At 37.0% G+C, this 26,697-nt stretch overlaps 1 protein-coding gene and 1 pseudogene across 6 annotated transcripts in view; one reads left to right on the top strand and one right to left on the bottom strand.

Annotated features, from left to right (window-relative positions):
• The window catches only part of Ryr2 (ryanodine receptor 2), a 659,796-nt gene that overhangs the window by 270,726 nt on the left and 362,373 nt on the right, over nucleotides 1–26,697 (bottom strand). For all 6 annotated transcript variants that reach the window (XM_063260102.1, XM_063260104.1, XM_063260105.1 and 3 more), the window contains 2 exons: nucleotides 25,930–26,065; nucleotides 3,291–3,386 (listed from right to left, as the gene is read on the bottom strand). In XM_063260102.1, the coding sequence (XP_063116172.1) occupies nucleotides 3,291–3,386; nucleotides 25,930–26,065 (232 nt within the window). The remainder of the gene's footprint in view (nucleotides 1–3,290; nucleotides 3,387–25,929; nucleotides 26,066–26,697) is intronic.
• LOC106028430 (kinesin-associated protein 3-like) lies at nucleotides 14,547–16,513 on the top strand (annotated as a pseudogene).

Here is a 26,697-nt window from a genome sequence, read left to right as displayed (position 1 = left end):
AAAGTACCCTTCCAGTAGGACCCAATCTAACACAACTGGTTTCATTAACACTTTTGTGTTAATCTTTGCAAGGTTCCTTCAGATTTCTATTTAAATTTGCATAAATTTGTTTTGTGTTCTCATTGCTTTTCTGGATGAAACCTAAGTGTTGTGGTGCCCCATCTCTGCTTTGTCATTCATGTACAGACATGGACAGGCTGGCAATGGTTTTTGCCCCTCAGGTACATTAGAGGGGCAAGGGCTTTAAAACTATCCCACCCCTCCCTGGGATATTCATACTGACTTGGATTGAGAAAGACATGGACTTCTGGAGAACGTCAGTACAGCCATTATGGAAAAGTATGTAAGGGTTCTCAAAAAACTAGATACATAACTACTATATGATCCAATAATCCACCTTCTGGGCAGAGAGCCAAAGGATCTGAAATTGGCATGTCAAAGAGGTATCTGCATTCTCATGTTCACTGCAGCCCTATTCAAAATAGCTAACATATGGAATTAACCTAAGTGCCCATCATGGATAATACAGAAGGAAAATGTTGTATGTATCAACAATGAGATAGCAGTCTTAAAAGAGAAGAAAAAGGATCCTGACATTCACAACAACATGGATGAAACTGAGGGACATTGCACTAAATGAAATAAGTCAAGCACAGAAAGAAACACATGACAGGTTCTCATTCATTTAGGGAACTAAACCAATGGAATTCAAAGAAGAAGAAAAAGTGCTGAGTACCAGAGGCTGGCAGTGGGGGCACGGTGAGATGTGAATGAAAGGGTATACTCAGAGGACAAGAGGAATAAGGTTTTAGAATCCATTGTACATTATCATATATAACATAACAATAATAAAATATACCCCAAAATCTCAGAATGAGTTTCCAATGTTCTCACCACAAAAAAAGTATTTTAAGGTGATAGATATGCTAATTAACTTTAAGTAATCATTCCACATTTTATTCACATATCATAATATCATTTGTGCCCCATAAATACATACAATTTTATCATTCTCCATTTGCAGAAAAATATTTAAAAGGTGCCTTGGAATCTTTATAATTTTTGCTGCTTTTCCCAGTACAAGTGATGTCTTTACTTTCCTCCTTTTTTATTCCCCAATTCTGAGATTGCTGATCATTTCTCACAACTGCTATTTATAATTGGTAAATACAATTGAAGAATTAAGGAGTATGCCAATAGGGTCAGAGCTAATGAGAGCAAGAAAATGTCCATGAAAGCTACTTAGAAATTTTAGAATGTGTTGAAAAATAAAAAGAACACTGAACTCAATCTCATACTCAGTAAGAACATTCAAAGCACAGCACAGCAGGATGCCTATGAATAAGGACACGGGTGTCCAGAGCTGCCCTGCTTAGGTGCAGATACTAAATTTCTCTGAGTCTTGTTATGATATGGGGTAGCACCTATTCTACAGCATCATGATAATTAAATGATTAATATTTGTAAAGCACATAAAGCAGCATCTGGCACCTGGATGAAAGTTAAATAAGAGATCATTTCTTGCAGTACTTGCTGCATATCACAAGAGACCTTTTAATACATGCCATTTAGCTACAAATAAGGCAAAGCCCTAATAGCCTGGCTTAAACCCGAAAGGGGCACGATGTGGTACTGAGGTCCACACCATGTGACCCAGATTTTTCTGCTCTGTGACTTCCAGGTCCTGCGGGGGATTGTTTTCTCTCAGACTTGTGGATAGCTGCTAAGTAGCAGTTACATATCTCTGTTCTAAGCAAGAGGAGCAAAGACCAGTCTCATTTGCTAGAATGGCTTTCTTTGCAAAACAAAGTTGTCCCAGGTACTTTACCGCATGTCAGAAGGCAACTCCAGAAAGCCCTAGTTTTAAGTGACATTATGATTTTGCAATTGTGCTTTTCAGCTTCTAAAAGTAAACAGGACAAAGAAGAATGTGTCTACCCATCGGAATGAATGAGCTGTTCTGCACAGCCTTCCACACCAACATTAGAATGCCTTCTGATTCAGTGTACAGATCTTCACTCTGCATTCTAAGCCTGGCTGCCTTGGCCCCAAATACTAGCAGAGAATGAAGTTGGAAAAACTTTAGGCAAAACCTTTTACTTAGTCAGAGTAACCAAAATGCTAATGCCAACTCCTGGCCCAAAAGGTATAGTTACATGTATCCCTCCAGAAGCTCCCCAGTACCCAGCACTTCTCTATCAGTCAGGGGCTAACTGCAGCTCAGCCTCCTGTGTCTCCAGTCTCTAGGCCTGGAGAAAAAAGCCTCTCCTCAGTTCATCAGTCACACTGCCTCTTTCACACTTTGCTCCATTCCACATGTATGAATATCTTTCTGTCTCTCATGAGCAACAGCAATGACAGGATCCAGAATTCATGACATTGTAGGAAAGTATCTGAAAGTCAATTCAAGTAAACTAGAAATCCCTAAGGGGAATGCAAACGTTGACAATAACATTAGAGAAGGATCTGTTGCTGGACATTTAAAGTTGGAGATAATTCTTTTAATTATCGGTGTCTTCTTTGGTTTAATTTTAGAGGCCGGATGTAAAATATATTGGTGAGAAAACAGTGAAAAAAGGAAAAGGAAGACAGAAGTTTGGAGTTACCTTTCATAAAATCTCACTTTGTGACCCTTGATCCTTTGAGTCTATTCTCTTTTTTTTCTCATTTGGCTACTTACCACCAATTTTGACACCGACTATTCAGTCCTAAACATAGTGAGTGTTCAACCCTTCCTTCCTCCCAGGCCAACTCTTTGATCAGTGAGTGAACTTTTGGGCATGTCTTGCAATCCCCACCATCGCTGGAATTGAGATTGGCTGTAATAGAACTACTGTTCTATTACACAGGGGGTTTATTAGTGTTTATGAGATCCCTTTTAAATAAAGTGGTATGCTACATGATTTCAGAAACTAACCCTCATACCCAAAACGTACACAAATAATCTTTCAATACAATGAAAAAATGGAATTTCTAAGTCTGTATTTTTTGTTTACCAAATGCAGAAGGAGTCCCCAATTTGAAAAAGAATGAGAATTCTGTCTGTTCATTAGCATTCAGGACTTCATAGTTAACCTTTTTAACACAGAAGTGATAGGATATGGTTAAACTGCTACTCAAAAATTTTAAAAGGACAATACTAGTGGTTTATCAACAGAAAAGTTTAATCAGTTATAAAGGAAACATTTTTACTATGTTCAACATCAGACTATGTTTTTATGTCTTAAAAGATATGAAATGAAAGAAAAAATAATAAGATAGCACATCAACAAGAAAATTGAAAAACGTACCGGAGGAAGCTTCTAGTCTTTCCAATCTGCTAATCAGCCAGTCGAGGGAGCCAGAAAATTGAGCACAGTTTTTACGATTTCCTCTAATTAGAGCCGCTGCAAAAGAAAAAGTTTTCACATTTATGTGACTTTCCAGTACAAAAATCAAGTTTAGCTAATAGGAGCCCTAAAATGTTGGATCAAGAACAAAGTACCTTCCTAAATTATCTAAATTCTATGCAAATACATACTCATATATATATACACTAAATTGAGCCATTAAAAATCACTTGTTATTAACAAGGACAGGGGATTAAAAAAAAAACACTGCTCGTTAGAAGGAATATAATTCCATAAAGTAACATTTCACATTGGGAGGTGATAATTAAGGGTAATGGAAAAACCAGTGTCCCGCAAGTTTTCTCACTCAGATCCTAAAACTCATTGCTTTTAATTAGCCAAGAAACTACATTATTTCATCTCTCTTGAGTCCAATTTTTTTACCTATACAAGGAAGAAGTGCACATCAATTTTCCTAAAAACATATCACAAAATACTAGGAGATATAACTAGTAACTATAACCCTATAGGTACACTGATGCAACAAAATGTCACATGGAAGAAATGGTGTGAAGGTTGATATCTAAGATACACTGAAACCATGTACACATTTTTATATATCCTATCTTCCCATGTGGAGATTCACAATGCATATTCGGACTGTGAGATAACTTGGAATAAAAAACCTATTCTAACTTGGCTTACCCTATGACTATCTTATTCTTTGACCAAATATCCTTCCTTGCATGAAATTTTTACATGACTTTTAACACAGTTTATGTATTCAATTAAAAATATTTAATTTTTCAGTTAAAAATCCAGTGAGTTCAATACTTTTAAAGTAAGGCTTATTTTTTAAATATAATTTTATTCTTAAATCTGTACTATGGTTCAAAAACACTGTAACAGATTTCAAAGCTTTGGTGATATTTCTTAAGAGCATGGTATATTATAGGAAACAAGATGTTCTCATAGGGAAAATCACTATTTACAGTCTTGTCCCACTAGGAAGCAGATTGAAGGTACTCTCTGGATGAGAAAAAGTTGGAAGGGGCCCCAAGGTTACAATGTGCAACCAAATTTAAAGATGGGCTGCTCACCTCCTCTTGCCAAAGAAAAATAAATAAAAAATGTGGTCTGAAATAGACCAAGGCAAGAAATCTTTTCTTCCTACAGCTGTGAAGAAGAGCCCCTGGCTGCCTCCAGGATATGTGTACCAAGATGACAAGACGATGCACTCCTAGCCCAGGTTCTCCCTGCCCTGCTATGGGGTTAGCAGTCATCTAGGAGTCAGGCAGTGAGAGGCAGGTGCTTGGAACAGGAGTAAGGATGGAACGTAACAGACAGATGAGGAGACATAAGCAGACTCTAGGGATATCTGCCCCAAACTCAGGACAAAAGCAACTGGTTAAAAGTGTAAGATGGAGGTTCTTAAATTTTATAAGCTCACATTCATTTCATACACACAGACACACACAGATACACACACACACACACACACACACACAAACACAGTTTTTTTGGGTAAGTACTTCACTCTCAACCTTGAATTTGTCCGGCAGACACTTTTGCTGCTGAGCTAAATCCCTGGCCCTCATTCATATAATAATATTTAATTGATGCTTTTAATTATTTTTAAATCAAAGATATACATCTAATAAAGGTCAAATATCAGGAATAAGATGGTTCTTGGAGAAACTAAGAGTGCAAGAATCAAGTCCTTTAGTATGCTACTAGACATAAAAGAAAATCATATAGTAAGTCACAAATAAAATTTCATTAAATTTGTTAGAAACAAAAGATGTAGATCATGTTCCTTGACATTATATAATGAAATCAGAAATTAACGAGAAAAATGGGAAAAAATAAAATTGGGCATTAAAAAATTTAAACTTTGTTCATACAACTTTTGTATATATGAAGGAACCACTGCTTTAATAGGTAATATTTAATAAATATCAAAAATGAAGGCATTTCCTAACAAAACCTGAGATAAATGGCAAAAACTGAGAAAAATTAATTGAATATTTAATTGCTAAAAAATAGGATGACAATCTTAAAACACTTCTTTCAAAATATAGTAAAGGAACACCAAGAAAACCTAAGTAGAAAGGAGAAATAAGGTGCAATGTGTGCCTGGCAAGCACAAGGTCCTGAGTTTGAGTTCCTGGTACAAAAAAAAAAAAAAAAAAAAAAAAAGAGAAATAAATACAAATAAAAGTCGAAATTAATACACTAGAGATTGATTTATATAACAGAAATAGTAAAACTGATCAAAATATTCAAATAATTTTATTATTGTCAACATGTTAATGTTATTTATTGAAAGGATTACCTGTACAGTTCCATAAATGGACATGTCATGCACTAATAATGTCCAACCTTCAAAAAATTTTTAATATTAGCCAATTATATTACTTTAACCTAAAAATAAAAACATAAAAAGAGAAAAAATTGAGAAGAAAAAAGTATAAATACAACTATTTTATATGTCTCAGTACTAAAACTTCTGAATATGAGGGAAAGAATAGCTCAGAATAGGTATTTTTCTCACTAACATTGACCCAATAGCAGAGAGAAAATTTAAATATAATTTTAAGCCAATAATATTGAGAAGTCTATCAAGCACCAACATATTTTATATACACAAAATACTTTAATATTTAAACTATTCTAAATACTTTAATATTTAATATTTAAACTATTCACCTTGCTTTAAAGAGAAGTATCAATAAATCTGATATCAAAACCTAACAAAAAGCATTTATATTCAAAAACATGAAGCAACTCTTATTGTAACTCTTAATCTGTTGGAGACCACTATGAAGCGGCTCTGAGCAGGATTTAAAATTAACTAATTTGTTTTCTATGTTTATCTGTGAATCTGTTCTAGGCCCCTTGCCTGGTGATGGGAGCTGATTCATAGTAAGTGAACCTCTATGAATCACTGGTCCTGGCTGAGGCTTGTAGTGACCTGTGAGGTCAGAGGTACCTCAAAGAGCACGGTAAAGCCACAGCTGTGGACACTTAGCTCAAACATCAATTAAGTAGATAGAGACTACAGCTGCAGGAATTATTCCTACAGTCTCACTCCTACCATGTCTTCATGATAAGGCATTTCTACTAAACTGCCAAGATTCATTACTTGGAGACATCCTTGAAGAGATTGCCAAGGCCCTGCACTTTCCTCAGTTTCCCTATCCTTTGTTGTTGGATCTAATAAAAGTTGGCGGTCCAGTGAGATCTTTGTCTTAGCCCTCAGTCTTGCATTCAGCTAAAGGGTTTTGACCCTCCTGCAGCCCTAAAATCATACCACTTGTCTCATTTTATTTAAGCCTCTGCTGTACACTCATTTGGGAGATTGGGGATCTAGGTCAGGACCTGATATAAACCCACAAATCTTATACAAGGATTTATTTACAATTTACAAGTCAAACTATTTTACAATTTATTTACAAAAGAAAGTCAGCAGTCCAGTAGGAACAATTCTTCCAATGAAAAACTATTAGGGAACCTCTAAAAAGATGCACAAAAATATGCTGATCTTGATAGACTCTGAAAATATACATAGTTCTAAGGAAATAAGATTAACTCAATAAAATAGAACACCCAGAAATGTGTGCCTATGTGCCTGCATGTGTGTGTGTCTAGCCCTACACTATGGGCAGCAATGGGTATGTTTCATAGATAATGGGGTACATTAACTGTTATGACTTACCACATGAATTAGTGAGTTAAGAAGTGAGGTAAGCAACTTTCTAAAGAAATGAAAAGGTATGCAAATAAACTTAAGAAAACTCATCAAATGCTTTGTAATACCACATTATCAAGCAACTTGAGTGAAACTAATTAAATAAATGATGCTCCATCCCCTCAGAAAGGTCATATATATCTTCTCAAACTGATGAAGACCTACAGTTACTGCCAAGGAAAGATATTCATACTAAAAAGTAAAAAATAGACTTCTGGGAGAACATGGCAGACAGATAGCAGCAACTACGGAGGCTCTCTGAAAGACCCAGCTTAGAATCCAGGAATGGTGCAGAGTGAGGAATCGTAAGCAAGAGAGGAAATATGCCCTGCTGACCCAAGAATGAACTGGGCTGAGAGAAACCAACTGGGAATGCAATCCTGGTGCTATAACAGGAATAGATAAAGCCTCAGCAGGGAAGCTGGAGCCCCGATATTGGAAACCGCGATTTGGGTTTCCTGCCACCACGGCTGCATCTGAATTGGCTCGGCAGGGAGAGAGGCACGCAAAAGCTCTGAGAACGGGAATCGGTGAATGGAGTTGAGAGCGGGATGGGTGGGAAGCCATGCATCGACCTGCGGTGAGTGAGAGAAACTGGGACTCTTCCACGAGCTAGGAGGCTCCAACAGAGGACATTCTGGGACCGGGCAGACTTGCTGGAACAGGGTGCTGTAGTGACTTCAGTCACATATCCCCCTCTCAAGTGGGATTGGTGAGCAGTGCCTAGCTTATGTGACGCTGCTGGCTGAGACACAGTAGGCTAGCACAGCCCAGGTCCCAGCACCTGAAGGTGACCTGGAAGGGCGGGCCCTGCATAGGCTTCCTGGTCCATAATTCCCGGGAGCGCTGCGGTGGGTGGGAACACCTAGCCGGTGCTATTCAATCAGACTGTGGCCAACAGGGAAGGAAGCTGGGCCTCCAATATACGCTTGCATATACAAGGAACAAAGAATATGGGAAGAGGGAGCAACAAGAAAGACCCCTCAGCCCCCAATCCTGAGAAACAGGCAGTAGCAGACACCACACCAATAGACATAAAGCACTATCTTGAGAGCCTCATAGACGAGTTCAGGAATGAAGTTATTAATGACCTGAAGCTAGACATAAGCAGAATAATTAGAGAAATGCTAAGCACCACCCAAGAAAAAACAGATGGTGGAATGGAAGAACAGAAAAAGAGGGGAGAATTGTTTGATGGAGAAAATAGAGAAAACATAGAATACGTGAAGCAGGTTCACAGAGATTACCAGGAAACTAAAAACTCTATCAATACTGGCATAACAGCTTGAAAGAAACTAAGGATAGATTATCTGAACTGGAGGCCAGATTTGTAATATGGTAGCATGAAATGAAAAACTTCTTAAAAATAACAAAGAAACAAACAGCAATAATACAAAGACTAGAAGATGATAAGAGGATCTATAACTTAAGAATTAAGAACATAAAAGAAGAGTAGGGACACAAGCAAATGAACTACAAAAGCTACTCACAGAAATAATCCAGGAGAATTTTCCTAATTTAGCAAAAGGTAAAGATACTCAGATGTATGAAGCATTCAGGACCCCAGCCACCTACAACCCAAACAGAGCTACACCCAGGCATATAATAATCAAAATACCAGAAATCCAATATAAAAACAGAATCTTAAAAGCTGTCAGAGACAAGAAACAAATCACTTACAAGGGAACAACCATCAGAATTACAGCAGACTTCTCGGCACAAACCATCAAATCACAAAGAGCGTGGGGGGAAATAATTCAAGCTTTGAAAGACAATAACCTCCAGCCAAGATTGACATTTCCTGCACAACTATCCCTGGAAATTAATGGAAAAACAAGGTGCTTCCAGGACAAAGAGGAACTAGGGGAATATGCAACCACCAATTCAACTCTACAGAGAATACTGCAGGATATTCTAAAAAAGAAAAATACGAAGAATCCAGAAATAGTGGCAGAGAGGCCACAATGAATGGAGCAGAAAACAAAATGAAGAAGACAAACTGACAACTAATGACAGAAAAAGAGCTCAACAGAAATGAGGCAGAGATGATTGGATGATAGGAACAGCTATTTTGGAGAAAACGACGTCATAATAGGTAATGCTGATTTAGTATCATCTTGTTTTGAAGTCTCATCAAGCTTTTGCTCTTCTGTCTCCATTGGTCTTAGCATGTTGTATCTTATTGGATTTTATTATATGTGATAGTATAAACAAAAACTTTTATAGACAAGGAGATTATACAGAAACCATTGTTCATTTTCTTTTGGTTGATTCTAAATACCCTGTAATGCTGTCATTCTCTTGAATGGTTTTACATTGTTTTGATATATTTGATGCTACAGTATATGAAGTTATACTCAAAGATTTCAAGGAAGGAGACAATATGGTAACTACTTTTACATCGGGATTATCTTGTGGTGAAACACTATTTTGCTTAAATGGTTATGTTTTGATCTGCATTGTTTTGTTGTTATGCCCTCTTTTATCTCAATCACCATTTTATTATTTACTTTTTTATTTTTATCCTTTTAATTAAGGGAAAAATAAATAAAAATAGTAGGATATATTATAGTAACCCACTTTGATTTACTAGTAACTTGATTTGAAGCCCTGTATTGCTCTCACCATCTTGTTTTGACTGATGTTCCTCTATTCTGTTTTGCTTGATAGTACCAGGTTCAAAAGTTTAGGCAATAGCTGTGAAGATAGTGGGATTCATTATGATGCCCATACTGGTTGACTATTATCTACTTTTGAAGATCTATAATGTCTCCAATGTTTTGGTTTTGTTGGTTTCATTCTTTACTGTTTTGTTCAATTTTATTATAACTGATGATATAGGCAATTCTATTAGAGATACCGGGAGGCATTATGGTAACCATTGTTGATCACCTTGTATTATGTTTTTACATTATCTATTATGTCCACCCTTTTGATTTGACCGACTCTGTTCTGTTATGTCAAATTTGGTTTTACTCTCTTCCAAAAAAAGTAATAAGAACTGTGGGAGCAATAAAACCCAAAATATGTAATAGTTATTTTACAAAAGAGAGAAAAAGAAAGTGCTCTAAACAATATAACTGCATGTATATTTAAGTGTATAAGATGGACAATGATATTACTGAGTTTTATTGGATCATTGAACAGAACTGTTTGGTCTCACTGTTTGAATGTCCACTATATAAGCTTTAATTTTGTAACTTGAACAAATATTTCTAAGATGACAATATGTAATCCATTAACTAGTGATTTCCTACTGTTTATTTTTTCTGAAATTCTGTATAACTTGTACCCTTTTTCTGCTTTTTTTCTTTTTCTCCTTAAATAAAATTTTTTTAAAAAGTAAAAAATATGCCATAAAAGAACATAGGATGATATATATATGTATGTGTGTGTGTGTATATATATATATATATATATATATATATAATTTATTGAGTAACAGCAAAAATATGATTTTTAGACTATTTGTTAGGGAATGAGAATAACATTGTGGGCGACCTGTTTTGATAGGAGCCTGGGGTATAAATGGAGAACATGAAGAGGAATGAAGTGGGTAGAACTGCTCTCCTTGGGTGATACCTTAAGTCTGCAATAGATTTCTTTTAAAAATGGCAAGTGCTCAGAGGGGCTGAGGTAAGAGGATTGCAAATTTGAGCTCAGCCTGGGCATTTTAGCAAGACCTTGTCTCAAAACTGACAAAACACAAGATTGGGGATGTAGCACAGGGGAAAGGCCCTGTGTTCAATTCTCAGCACTCAATAAGAATAAAGTATGAAATCTGTGAAGGGGCTATTTCCAGAATTAAATTATTATTTAGATTTAGAGCATCAAAAGATAATAATGGAGAAGTATAAAAGTGAGAAGATAATCAAATAAATCCCAAAGGTTTAAACTTCCAAAGGAAAGCTTTAGACTCAGTCCATGAGACTAAAATTTGGACTGATAACCAAATCATTGAGGGAAAAAGGACACAGCTGAAGGCCTAGGAGTACACAAATGTGTGTACCATGCACACATGCACATACACACATGGTATCATTTTGCATGTATATAATGTGAGATACATTAAAAGGAAAACTCTAAAAGATTATGCATTAAATTGGAGGTTACATTTAAGTTTCTATCTTTTTTCTTTGATTATCTAACTTTTTATATTAAAGATATATTACTTTTAAAATAGAGTAATACAATAAAATTGCTTGCTCTTCAAGAAGACAAGTGAACAATAACATCATTACTGCCAGCACCAATCACTGTCACAATCTCAGAGGACTACTATCATCTCCACAGTGCAGTGGCTCCTTTAATCTCCAGACTGCCTCAAGTTACAAAACCTAAGATAAATGTCTTGTCCCAAATGCAGTGCAAGCGTACAATATCTAAAAGCAGTAAATACTACCTAATTGCCCCAAAGACTAAATTAAGATGTTTCATTATCCTTTTACCATTTTTTCCTTTTATTTTAAAAACACTGACATAAATGTATCAAGTACTGTGGTTGATACCATGAATATGAGCTTGCATAAAATGAGCATAACACAGTGGTTTATAAATCTTTCCTTATATTCTTTTGTATCTAATAGTCTACCTTATTATACTTTTACACAGTGCATGAAACTTAGAAGATATGTCATTTTTCAGAATAAGGAAATGAACAAATATTTCATCTTCTATGGAATAAGTACATTTACATGAATTTTGAGAGAGAGTTTTTCAGGATCCATCAATCTGGGTTGGAGGTTATTTTCTTTAAGGGTTTGGAATACTTCACTGATTTGATGGTTTGTGTTGAGAAGTCTATCATGATTCAGATGGGATTTCCTTTAGAGATGATCTATTTCTTTTCTTTGACAGTTTTTAATATTCTGTTCTTGTGTTGAATTTCTGGGATCTTGATTATTATATGTCTGGGTGTAGATCTATTCTGGTTATAGCTGGCTAGAGTTCTGTATGCCTTATATATCTGAATATCATTTCCCTTTCCTATGCTAGGGAAGTTTTGTGTAATTATTTCTGTAAATAGCCTTCGTTTTTCATTTGTGTTTACCCTGCTTCTCCACTCACATTTTTTTATTCTTAAGTTATAGATCCTCTTGTCATCTTCTAGCCTTTGTACTGTTACTTCCTGGTTCCTTGTTATTTTGAAGAGGTTTTTCCTTTTGCAATCACACATTGCAAACCTGTCTTCAAGGTCTAATAGTCTATCTTTAGTTTCTTTCAAGTGGTTTTGCCAGATTTCAATGGAGTTTTTAATTTCCTGGTAATCTCTTTGAATGTGTTTCATGTATTCTAGATTTTTTTATAATCTTCATCAAAGGTTTCCCTCCTTTTTCTGTACTCCTCCATTTTTCCATTTGTGTCATCTTGAGAGGTGCTTAGAATTTCTTTTATTATTTTCTTATATCTTCTTTTACTTGTATTAGTATTTCTGTTTTAAGTTCTTTTATAATTTCACAAAGATATTTCTTTATGTCAGATGCTGTTTCTTCAGAACCTGTAGGTATACAACCCTGATCTCTTCTGTGTTTACCTCTCCTGGGATGAAGGCTGGAGACTTCTTTAGTTTCTTCCTCTTGTCATGTTTCTGGTTTCTTCTTGACAAATGGATAGAGGGGGTCTCCAGCCCTTCCTGTGTTGGTTACAATTACTCTGAAGCATGCTGGCCAGGGATTGCTGCCCTCTCTAGTCTGCTGGTGACCACTGGAGTACAAGCAGGGGCAAGGCAGACTAGCCCCTCCCTTCTGAGCTGGTTAACCACTGGGAGTCTTCACCAAGTTAGTGTGTGCCACATGGTCAGCGGCGGTTAGGGATAGCTTCAGGGAGACCTCAGTCTTGGAGAATGGATCGCCCACAGGGGCGGGCCTCAGTCCAAGCAGTTCTCAACAATCTGCTCTGCATTACACATGGCTGAATGAAGCTAGCTGCAATTCTGGTTCTGGGCTTATCCTGCCTGACTCCAAACTGTTGCCAGCCTATCACCCATTCCTGTGGAAGGATTGAGTTCCCACACACTCACTGCAAGCCGATGCAGTTCTCCAGTCTGCTGCTCCCTTCTGCGAATTCATCCTCCCACCAAGGCTCTTGGGCTTGCCAATCCCCAACTTCACCATGACTGTGCATCTTCGGATTCCAATGGCATTTTGCACACAGTGGGGCTGGCTCTGGTGAGAGTGCATCTGGCTACAGCCTTCTGTACACATTTTTCTTTTGTTTTGTTTTTAAATTAGTTTCTTCCTGGGTTGAGAGGATCCATTTCCTTCATCTGGTCTTCTCTAGGATGCAATATTCCAGCATCTGAGCTGTTTTTCTCCCATTTTCTCCTTTATACTATGGTTATTAGATATTTTGTCCCAACAACTGGAAAGCTCACTGCAAACCCTGTTAGAGGGCAAAGAGTATCTGCAGTATCCCATGATATTCTCATGTCATCATACTTCAGAATGGAAAATCTGAAATTCACAATTTCTTGAAATACAGAATCAGACAATTACAGGTGGACTGAGACTTAAAAGTCTTCCAAGAAGCCACTTTTCCTTTATCCTTTTATTCAGCCACCATTAATCATTCACTATACATCAAGTCACTGTTCTAGGTGGTGACTATAGAGCACAAGTCAAACAATATTCCTGCAAGAAGCTCACGTTCAAAGCATGCAAGTACTAGGTGAACAGGCTCTGGGCAGTGCACACAACAGGGGCCAATAGATCTGGAATCCACAAACAGTTTTTAGAACTTTCAGGTTAATAACTCCACATCTCTAATTCTTGGAAAACCAATAAAAATAAGACCTGAAGAATTTAGGGAAATAGTGCTGTTGACTCTCTTAAAAAGATTGAGTCCATGGCCCTGCACCTGGAGGCAGCATTCCCACTGTTGAAGATGCTGTCTCACTGTCCCTGCCATTCGGGACACTGTACCTGCAGCTGAGGCCACTTCCAGACCCCCATGGAAGTCATCTTTGATATTCTGGCCAGAGCCAGTGGATACACAATCATGTAACCAAGTAACAACTGTGCAGTCCCTATCTGTCACTCCTTCCCTGAGCAGGAGCACCTTTCTTGGGAAGCATAAGGGACTCGGATAGAGGGTCAGTCTGGCCAGGTCACTACAGTTCACAACAGCACAGGCAAGGCTGAAGCCAAGCCTCTGGATCTCAGGGTCTCTGCTCACCTACTGACATTTTCTCATATTGTTGGAACTACCTTTCTAGAAAGGAGAACAAGTGGAAGATCCTGGTGGTGTCTAAATGGCTTAAAAAAGAAGCAAAGGCACTTGTGCAGGCACCTTAAGAAGGGCCAAGAAGGGGTCCCATGGCAACCTGTGTGGCAGCTGGGGAAATGGTTGTGAGAATAGCCTTATCATGTCTGTGCCTGCCTCATGCCTCACAAAGTGTTATTCCTTTGGGTGAGGGTGCTTGACCCATAACCCCAAAGTAGGCCACTGGTCTCTCAACTGCTGTCACCATGGAAATACAGGGCATCAGATACTTCAGAAGGAAAGTTAAAGGAAGCAATACTGATGTATATTCATTGGAAAAAGCACCTATTCATCAATATGAAGTGGAGGCTACCACTCTTAGGAGAAATGGGCAATCCCATGCTGAAATAACAAAAAGAATGCCAAAACTTACTTGTCTGAAGGGCAACAATTCCAACACAGATGTAATTTCCCTGGTACAGAGGTGGTTGAAGAATATAAACATATTCATCCCTCAAAACTAAACTAAGTACAACAGCTGTTGTACTATCAGTAGAATCACTCATGATTCATTGCCAGGAAAGGAAAAATCAAACAAACCTAAAGATATGCCTCCTTTTGACAGAACATAGATTGATAATGTTGTAAGCATTGATGACATGGATGAATACACTGCATTATTGTATGAAGATATTCTTGAAAAGGCTTAAGGCTTCACTTTGATATTGCAGTTTTCCAGAAATCTTCTATCTTGTATAATTATGATTAAATGAAACTACTCTCCATGCTCCAGCAAGTACTGTGAAAAGCACGTATGTGGTAAAACAAGAAAAATTATTGAATGTTGTTTTTTATTTGCTTCTGAATCTAGATGAGGATATTCATATAGAAATAAAGATGTTAAAGAAGGATACAGTTCATACGTTGGTGAATGATCTTGATCAGGACAATTTTGAGCTATTATAGTTGAAACATTTTTAAAGAAACTGAGCATTTTTTCTGCCATATCATTTTTATGACACTAAAAATGATATGGAAGAAATGGGTATCATTAAAAAGCTGTAAAAATGATACCATATAAGTATGAAAATTTTCTGAATACCATTCTCCAGCTGTCTTTTCACACAGGACTGAGGTACAAAATGATACGAGTTCAGACTTCACTCTTAGGCAATGAAAACTACAAATAGTAATATGTGCATTTTACCACATTAACATAGATAATTGCTTTAAATCAATGTTGGTAGACACAGACTCTATATCACAGTAACGATATACTTTTTGAATATTCAGATGAATGAATTGATTTAGACCTCATTTCTGTCCACATTAATCTTGCAGCTAATAAGAGGCATGTAGACATAATGGGCAAAGATTCTCATGAAAAGGGTTCTGAAGTTCAAAAATCCACTGCTGATGAAAATGATCAGAAATACTTCCCAGGATGATGGATCAACTAAAAATCTGTTTACTGATTATCGTGGAGACCTTGTCACCCAGATCTCTAATGATGAAGAGGAGGAGTTTGTGAGGAAATGTTTGGGAACTAACATATCTGACCATTCCAGACTTGCTCTGGAAACTGGTTCTGAAGGATTACAAGTTGGTTCCATACGTCAAGGATAAACTAAAGTCAGACCTACAGGAAATGATCGTAATTTAGAAGTGGTTATAAGTATTAAAACTGTATCTATGTGAGACTCTCGTGCACCTGTATTTTCTTAATCTGAAATAATCCTTGCCCCTGTTGAACTGCTAAATACTAATAGGAAGATGATGAATTTGTTTGTCAGATAATTTTGTGCCCTACCAGATGGTCTTCCACCAAGCCACAAGAGATGTCACAGTCAAGGAAGCACATTCTCCAGCATATCTTATAGATCTGATACACTACAAAAATAATGAAAGTTGAAAGGTCTGTAATAATACACTATACCTAGAAGAACATGGTGAAGAACTGGGTGAGAAAAATTTAGAGGGAAAAGTTTTGCTGGCTGAACTCTCAGTGACAAAATGGAAAAAGTCATCAGATGAACAAGAATGAGCAGCACTTGTGTGGTGACGTGGTGATGATGGAAGATGTAGGAAACAGAAATTCTTCAAACACACTGACCTTTTCTATAGCTCAGATGGATTATCTGCCCCTGAAGAAACGACCAGTCCACATTTTTTTAATGACTATTACCTTCAAAACTGAGGTGTAGTTGGACAGCATTCATTTCCTAGCAAATAAAGTCTTCCAAGAAAAATCTAAAATAAATAAACAAAATTGATAAAATCTCAAAAGTGATTACAAAATAAGGTTTTACTAAAAACATGGTAATGACTGACACATCATTTCATAGAGATGAGCACATTACAAAACAGAAGAAGAAAGCAGTGGATCTTGTTTAAAAATGTGGTGCCTTCCAAAGATTTCTCAGAGCACAGGACAAACTACCTTGTTGCACAAATATAAGAATACCTGCATGAGTGCGCTGGAAGCCCAGGATCTTTGTTTACTTCCCATGCCAAGCTTTCCTCAATAGTTTATGGTATTTAGAAAGACTTCAGTTACTGGGACACTAGGAAAATAGTTTGGATGTACAGAAATCCCTAATTGCTGTATTCTCTACAAGCCTTCAAGAATTTGTAAACTGGTGTTTCCATTATACTAAAAAACAGCCATCTCTTCTGTTTCATACTTTGAATTTTTAGTCAGTAGCATTCATAAAGAGATTGCCAAAGAGCCATTTCTCAGACATCTTTTGGAGCCATGCTGACTTGCCAGCATCTTATAGATTAATGATGTGGATATCAGAAAAGATGTATGAAAGGGCACCACAGCAATGTTTTACAAACTATAAGCATCGACGTCTAGAACATTCTGAGGTGTTCCAGATGGCAGTTCATTAACCTACCTTTTCATTTGCTATCTAAAACATGTATTAAATCTATGGAATGTCAAACACTAAATTGTTACAGATTATCACTCTCACTTTCTTTTTTTTCTCCATTCAAAACAGCCATAGAAAAAAGAAAAGGGTTATGTCACACATAACCCCAGGAGGAAATCTACTGTCTAGAAAGAGGAGGCTTCATGAATTCAGAGATGATATTTGAACCAGACCTTCTGATAGCTAGTAAAGGACAGCATGATATAGGACAATGGCATATCTTATTTAATGCCAATTGCAGATGAAGACTGAGACTGTTCCAGACATAATGAACTATAAACATGCACAGGTATCTTAGGATTATCCTAAAGGCAATTAAAACTATCAGTAGCAAAAAACTGGTTAAATCTTTTGCATATCAAAATTCAACATATAGTTTTTTTTCTGGTTGTAAAATCAATGTTCACTACAATAAAACCAAAAGAAAAATCAAAGGAACATTTAAAAACAAAGTCTCTCATAATTCTAACTGAAACACTTCCTTCTGCCACATTAAAATTGCTCTGTATATAACAGAAAGCAGTATCCTTACTGACATTATGTATATATGTATATAATATATATAATATACATTATGTATAACCTTATACATGTTATTAAAGAAAGGAACATCACTTATCTTACTATGTAGCATATATAATGTTGTAAATTATATACTATGTATTATATACTATTATATAAAATGTTTTAATATTTTACTCAACTGTAATTAATAAGTATATTTTTATCTTATCAGTTACCTAGCACAGTCATATATTTTTAACTTTTGCATTATAAAAGCAAAGCATGCAAAAAGGTTAAGAATAAATATGTGACAGAATGTGGAGAAAATGAAAACTAAAACATAACACCCATTCTGAGGAAGTCATCTGTCATATTTATGTGCTTTCTTTCAGAAATGTGTAAGAACATAACCTTTTGACCCATTTTTAATTTTATGCAATTGAAATCTTAATCTGTGTATAGTAAGGCTTGAATGTTTTTCTTTTCTACAATGCATACCACAAGTTGCCACAGTAAAAGAAGCAACATATTAGTCTATTTCATATAATTTTCCAAATGACAGACTTATCTCAATTTTCAATAACACAGTATTACACTATACAATTATGTCATACTATAATTTTATAACAAATTCACTATTGATCAAATGATTGTTTTCAATTTTATGCTATTTATGCACAATTTCACAGTGGCTAGCCTTTTAAATACATTCAAAAATATCGCCAGGACACATTTCCTAACCACCTTACAATATTTTATTAATAATGACCCAAACAGAATAAGAGCTTCTATTGACACTGAGATCCATCAGATATCAATTTCTTGCCTCCCCATCCTGACAGTATCTCTTATAAAAGATGTTCCCATCAGGACACTGTGCAACAAACTAAGATGTTTGGAAAAACTGACACTAAGGATAAAGATGGTAGAAAGATAAGAGCAGAATACAGAGGCTCCCGAGACAGACAACTCAGATGCTGAAATCACACATTATGGAGAGTCCCAGACAGAAGAAGATGGATCCTCTCGACCCAGGAAGAAACTAAAGCAAAAAGAACCAGTCAAACATGCAGTCCCAGGGCTACTATTGAGGCAGCTAAGATTCCATGCTCTTGCGCACCTAAATTCCGGCTTCAACCCGCTGGAGCTGCAGTCACACTGAAGTCAGAGGTCAGTGAGCCCAATGAAGAACAGAGAAGGCAAGGGATCTGCATTGACCTGCAGTGAATGCCAGGAATAAAACCCTTCCACAGGAAAGGGGCACCAATGCGACAACATTTTGGAATCCGGCAGGATTAGCAAGAACAAGGAACAGCAGTGACTTCAGTCAGTAGTTCCCTTCCCAGATGGGATTGGTGGGGTATGCTTGGCCTGGGTCATGCCCCTGGCTGAGACCAAAAAAGTTGTCTCAAACCAATTCCCGAAGCACAGTGCACACTAACGCAGTGAAGGCCTCAGCAGGTTGACTGACCTGGAGGGAAGGAACCAGCATACGTCACCCCTGTTTGCACCTCAACAACACACTGGAGTATGCAGGATTACCTATCCAGTGCACTTCAGAAGAACTGTAATCACAAGGAAAGGAACTGGGACCTCCTCTATATACCTGTATGGAAGAAACAAAAAACATGAGAAGAGAAAGCAACAAGAAAAAGTCCCCAGCCCCTAACCCTGAGAACATTGATCCAGGAGAGGTAAATACAAAAGAGATTGAGGATGACAAACATGCAATATCATACAAGGCATCAGTGGACATAAAGAGGAGACATCTTCAGGACCTCATAGACAATTTCAAAAATGAAATACTTAACGAAGGAAAGCAAGATATAATTAGATTAATATAAGAAATGCTAAATACCTCTCAAGAAGACACAGATGGAAGAATGGAGGAAAACAAAAAAAGGAGAGAAATGTTTGATGAAGAATATAAAGAAAACATACAATACATGAAGCAGGTTCAGAGAGATTACCAGGAAATAAAAACTCCATTGAAAGCTGGAAAAACTGCTTGAAAGAAACTAAGAATAGATTATCCAAACTGGAAGACAGGTTTGCAATGTGTGATCATGAAAGGAAAAATTTCTTAAAAATAACAAGGAAACTGGCAGTAACAATACAAAGGCTAGAAGATGACAAGTGGATCTATAATTTAAGAATAAAGAATGCGTGGGGCTGGGGATTTAGCTCAACAGCATAAGCGCCTGCCTTGCAAGCAGGCAGTCATGAGTTCGATCCCTGGTACCAATAAAAAGGAAAAAGACAAAAAAAAAAAAAAAAGAATAAAGAATGCAAATGAAGAAGCAGGGCGCAAAAAAAGGAACTACAAGGCTCTTCACAGAAATAATTAAGGAAAACTTCCCAAGCATAGGAAAAGGAAATGATATTCAGATGTATGAAGAATACTGAACTGCAGCCACCTACAACCAAAACACATTTACATCGTGGCATGTAATAATCAAGATCCCAGAAATACAATATAAGAACAAACTATTAAAAGCCATCAGAGAAAAGAAACAGATCACCTATAAAGGAAAACTCATCAAAATCATGGCAGACTTCTTGACACAGACCATCAAATCAAGAAGAGCTTGGAGTGAAGTATTCCAAGCCCTGAAAGAAAATAACCTCCAGCCCAGATTGATGTACCCTGAAAAACTGTCTCTAGAAATTAATGAAGAAACAAAATGCTTCCAAACAAAGAGGAACTGGGGGAATTCGCAATCACAAATCCAACTCTACAGAGAATACTGAAAGACATTCTAGAGAGAGAGAAAAGAACCAGGATTCCATGAACAGTGGCAGAGAGGCCTCAATGAATGGAGCAGAAAGTGGAATGAAGGAAAAAAGCAGACAACTAATGGCAGAAAAAGAGCGTAACAGAAATGAGGCAGAGAAGGTTGGCTATAATCTCTAATATAGATGGCCTTGATACACTAAAAAAAAGAGAGAGAGAGAAACACAGGCAGAGTAGATCAGGAGATAGGGTCCACCAAGATGCTCTTTACAGCAAATATAATTAACCTGAAAAAGGTGATTATACTGTAAATGTCCTAAAGGCGTGAGTTTTGAGAGATTCTCATTACATCAATATTAAGTAACGGCACCATCAAAGCTGTTCCTAATCAAATGATATGTAAATAATTTTAAAATATTTTATAAACTTGTCATCTAAATATTACATAAACTTTTCACATATTTAAAGAAATATTCAAATCTCTCCACTATTAATTAATTCTAGACATTTCAGGAAGTTGGAGGAAAACACTAGAAGGAAATAACACAGAGCAACTGGAGGCAGAACGAGTGAGGTCAGGGATGGAGAGAATGGTAAACACCAGGCCGAGGGCTATGGCATCATGAAAACTACACTCAGTTGTTAGAAGCCATGGACATTCATGAGGAAGTGTGCACAGACTCCTTGGGGTTGGGATTAAGCTCGGAGGAAAAAAAGCATTGGAGGAGGAGACTATAATCAAAGCTCAGAGTATCTGAACATCACTGAGGTCTGAAGTACATGCTTCCCACATTCTTGTCACTGAAACATAATACCTGACAGTCACAAATTTAAAAAGGCAAGGTTTATTTTGGCCTACAGATTGTAAAGGTTTCTGTTCCTTGTTGGCTGCTCCAAGGCATGGTTGGCATGGCAGTGTGGCAAAAGAGACTTGCTTATGGCACAGCAGCAGGAAGCAGAGAGAACAACGGAGGGAGGAGGGACCCTTCTAGGCCACAGTCCCAGGGACCCGTTTCCTCTGCCTAGGCTTCACCTCCCAACATCACATTCACTATACGCTCATCTGTGGACTAATCTACTGCTGAGTTTCATGCCCCCAGGATCGTCACTTCCCAAAGCCCCACCTATGATCTCATGAAACTTTAGAAGGTCATCTAGATATAAACTATAACACAGGAGATACAAAATCCTTAGATCCCAATGACCTTTATATAAAATGGTTTAGCTAGTGCATAGAACCTACACACATTCCCAAGTATCTCTAGATCACTTATACAACCTAATTCAATGCAAACACTATATAAATGGCTGTTAAACTGTACAAACACTAGTATAATGGCTACAAATACTACACAAATGGTTGTTAAACTGTACTGTTTAGGGACTAATGCAAAGGAGAAAGTCTATGTGTTATACATGCAGTTATTTCCAGGTTTTTTATCTTTGATTACTTAAATCTATGGATGTGAAACACACAGATATGGAAAACTGGCTGTAGTGAATCGGAGCTGTCCACCAGATGCTGAGGATATAGATGTGTGAGATGGAGACAATGTGTTTACAGAATGGGGAGAATATGCATAGAGTAGAATGTTTTTAATGTGGAGAAAATTATATGGAAATTTTTATTTTTCTTTCTTCTGTGGAAGAAACCAAAAGCCATTGTATACAATAAACAAATCAAACAAATAAACCATGCTCCAGAATTTCCCTTGTTCTATGGAATAGGGTAAGAGAAGTTTTATTTTTTCTAAAACAATTGAAAACAAAATCAAAAATGAAGCAGAAAGTAGAGAAGAAACCTTTACTATGTTAACAAGAAGATGGGTGATTATAGTAATATCTAAAAGAAACTGGAATAACGATCAGGAAAAGAAAAATAGTATGCTAACTATTTTAACTTCATTACCAAATTAGTCAAAAATCATGGGAGGGGAACCATTGTGACTTCACAGATGATATTTATCATAGTAGGTGTCACTAGCTATATGTCTGGTATTTTTAAGTGGCTTGTGTTGTCATAAAACTGGCACAATAATCCTCAAAATATAAGCATTTTATTTCCTCCACTTCGCAGATAAGAAAACTGAGCACAAATCTGGTCCAAAATCACCTCCATGGCGTGGCAGAGACAGGGCCCAAAAACTCTGAATGACGAAGAAGAAGGTGATTTTTCAGATGAAAGCATAGTATTTTCCCCCAAAAAAGGACCTAATTGAAGACTAGGCTCACTAGCTTTTTATAGCATGAACTGATGATGAAATCCCAATAAGAAACTCCACCTTGTATTTATTAAATAACTCAAACAATACATATTGAGGGTCTGCTCTGTTTACAGGTGACAGTAGGTAGTGAGTAAAAGCACTGTGGTGAAAATTCGGTTCAGCAAATAGATAGGACAAGTACAGTGAACGAGCCATTATTTGTGGAGGACATCTGAGCTTCTTTCTCAGCTTCCTCTGTCGCTCTCAAACTCTGGATGACATCCAGACAGTCTAAGCACTCAGACTGGGTTTCAGGAATGGGCCCCACCCCAGCTAGAGGCAGTGCTGGTAAAAACTCCCCCACACTCCCCAGAATGACTGGTTCAGGGACAGCCACAATTGGTGACTGAAATGGAAGGCATGGTCTACAGGGAAAGGTTTAGGAAACCACATGCTCGCTCTCAAGAGTTCACTTTTCCACACGTCATGGGGAAAGCGCAGCACTAGAAGCAGCAGCCAGTGGGCCACACAGAAGCTGACCACAGGGAGGCTGAGCAGCAGGTAGGTGTGTTGGTGCAGGAGGATCACAAGGTCAACTAGGGAAGAAGAGGAAGAGGAGGAAGAAGAGGAAGAGGCAAGAGAGGAGAAGGCTGAGAAGACAATGACAAGACGGCAGCAGAGCTGTGACATAAACTAGTTGTGGAGACAGAATCAGTTACTGAGTTAAACATATGGATAGTGGGCCAGTAAGGTGAGCCCACAGATCATTCTGCTGTTTCAAGTCGCCAGAGCCTCGATTCCATCGGGGCATTCTTTGGGTTACTCTGTTACTTCAAGGGAGCACATCCTCATGGACATGTCATTCCACCTGCACCACCTGCTCCTTCTCTGCTGGTTTTAATAAGCATGAGTATGCCACTTTAAAATCAGATTTCCAACCATATCTAATAATAAGCCACGAAATGAATTACAGTGATACAGTGCTCACACCCAAGTCCTTAGCATTTTTTACAGTATATTAATGCTACTTCAGTAGGTTCAAAAATAATCAAATTGAATTCTCAAAGAATTCTGGGGAGTTACAGGACATATAGGTCTGAGAGGTAAGCAGCTCAGAAGTAAAGCTCACGAGTGGACTCTGCTTTTCCAAGAGTGTACAAAAGCCATTGTACCTCTCTCTGCTCATTTGTTATGGATACATGAGCAAAGGGGCTGCTAAAGGGATCAACTAACGATGGAAAGTGCTGACACGACAAGATAAGTAAGGAGCTGTGTATTATCTCAATTTACCTACAGCAACATTCCCTCTGCATAGAATCCATCTTGCCTGGATGGGTCAGGGACAAGAAGCACAGAGCTCATCTGAGGAATTCTGCTGGTATTATACCAAGTGACACTGGGTTGTGAAAACACTACCACACAACAGTTTCTTTTACATTCAGAAATTCAGTGCGATAGCCACTGCATTTCCAAAGAAATCTTTAGAATTTTTGGCATCACAAAATCCTTCTTGTAGATAAAATAATGAATACAGATTCCTCTGGTCTTGTTCAGAGGAAACACAGCCACAACTTATCTATTTGTCTAAAAGAACCACATTTCATGTGTTTAATTTTATTGATGCATGTAATAGCCCATCTAATGAAAACATACTAAAATTTCTAATAGGCAACGAGTTTTATTTGATAAATTATATTATGACTCTAAATTTTAATGAAGTTCAATTATATTATAAAGAATTTTCCACTTTTTGAATACTCTTCACTTTTCTGATAAATACTTTCTTTTCTATATTCAGGTACACATTTACATCCCAACTAGACTCATTCATTTAATTAATACACATTTACTGAGTATCTACTATACGACAGCCATTAAGTTAAATTGCAGGGACACAAAAAACAGAAAGGAGTAGTTCTTGTTTTGAGACCAGGGTTAAACTAGATATGATCAGAAAATATGGCAGATGTTTAAATAAACATTTAAAATTTTATTCCAACGAAAGACACATTGCCATGAATCCCACCTGAATAATTCCCCTCTCTTTAAACGCAGGTAGCCCACTATTCTTGCCACTTTCTAAAGAAGTTCTGAAAGTCCTCTTTCCCAAGGCTCTTTTCCTAGTTGTCTGGATGTCTTAGTAAATTCAGAGCATTTTTGCAGCACATTGGGCCAAAAAAAAGATGATGTTGTGTCCTCATCTACTTTGTTCACTAGATCTGGTACCAGGTGACTTCTGGCTCTTCCCAAAAGCCAAAATGAATATGATAAGTAAACATTTTGAAATGATTCATAACATCAAGGTAACCATAACACAACAATAGGAAAGAGGACTTCCAGAACTGATTCAGAAAATAGCAAGACTGACAACTGTGTTTAAAGCAAGGCGGGTGTGTGTGAAGAGGACTACATGATGTGTCTCTTCATATAATACTATTAAATTTTTCTTTAAACATTTGTCATATTTTCTGATGAATATATATGACCTTGGTCTCAAAGACAAAACAGCATTTGAGGGATATTAATGGCAATGTAGTGTTGAGTGTAATATATTTTATATATACAATATTTTGTGATCATATCTCATATAATCAAATAATAAACATATTTGATAATACATGCAAATGCTAAGAGGCAAGAGAGCAGATAAAGAAAGTTTAATTATGCTTCCTTGCTTGTAAATAGTGTAAAATCTTAAACTCTTCCTAATTCTTAATAAGAAACAAGCTATACTAATAGTTTAGGCCAAAAATAATGGAGACACATTTGCATGAAGCCAATAGGAATGTGCCATAAACCACTGCAAGTATCATTTAACAGAGGCCACACGTGGGTGGAAATAGGTGAGCACAGATCTTATCAAGACTAAGGAAAGAAAACAAAAAATGGACCCTTGACATAATAGGACTATGGGGAGAAGGAAACCCTGTGACACTAACTTTAACCCCCCCCAAAAAAGAAAGAAACAAAGAAAGAAAGAAAACTTTAATACATATCCTTAAATTACCTCTCACCAAAATAAATAAATAAATAAATAAATAAATAAATAAAATAAATTAAAAAAACAGAAAAGACACCCTGGCCAATCCTCAGCTAACAGAGGCAAATCTGCAGCACAGGCTGCTTTTCTTATTCATAGGAGGATATAAACACTAAACATCACTGTGGTTAGCACAAATAAATTAAAAATTAGAAAGCATATTCTGTAAGTGTTATAATTATTATGCTATGGACTAATTCAGTTGCTCTGAAAATCCAACTTCCCTCTTACCCAGCAACTCATACAGAGAATTGAGAATGGATTTCCAGGCCTCCCCTGCTTCCCGTCCAGCGACGTCAGCAAAGTGTGCGGCACTGCTGTACACGTGCAGTCGGTCGATGCACTCCAGCACAAGGTTGATCATTCCCTGGTAGGGGGTGCGGTAGGAATCACATGAAAATACAGTAATTCTGCTCACGGACCAAAAATGGAAAACTGATTTTTAAAATGTGGCTAAAAGTATGCCTATTAATCCTAATGAATATTAAAACAGTTTATTTAAGAAGATACACATCAGCATGTCATAAGAAGTGTTCTTCAAACAATCCAACTGAATTTTAAACCCAAACTCCCATTCTCAAACAGACATGGAAGAACATTGTACTCACAGTCACAAAGTTTAATCCTTGAGTAAATGGACTGAGCATAAAAGACATTCTGCTGCTAAGTAAGTCTCAGAGCCAGTCCTGTTCCACAGATACTAATATAATTACTAAATTAATTGTTTTTAAAATTCACTCTGAAACTCTACAAAGCAGCCCACATTTGAAATTATACTTTTACTTTATTACTGGATCAAGGTTTCCAAAATAAAGGGAAAAATTATAATAAAGAGTTGACTAATCACTCAAAATTTCAGAGGTATCTTGAAACACTGACCTCAGAACATTTTTAGGTACCATCCAAACTGCTTCATAAGAGAAACAGAAGAAAAAGAATCCCTAACTCAATATTAGGCTGGTTACATTTAAGTCAATATTATAAATGTTCCCAGCCTAC

The sequence above is a fragment of the Cavia porcellus genome, unplaced genomic scaffold, assembly GCF_034190915.1.
Source record: "Cavia porcellus strain 051 isolate PalLab524CR breed Dunkin Hartley unplaced genomic scaffold, mCavPor4.1 scaffold_13, whole genome shotgun sequence".
In the NCBI taxonomy this organism is placed as follows: domain Eukaryota; kingdom Metazoa; phylum Chordata; class Mammalia; order Rodentia; family Caviidae; genus Cavia; species Cavia porcellus.
This window is presented reverse-complemented; position numbering and strand designations above follow the sequence as displayed.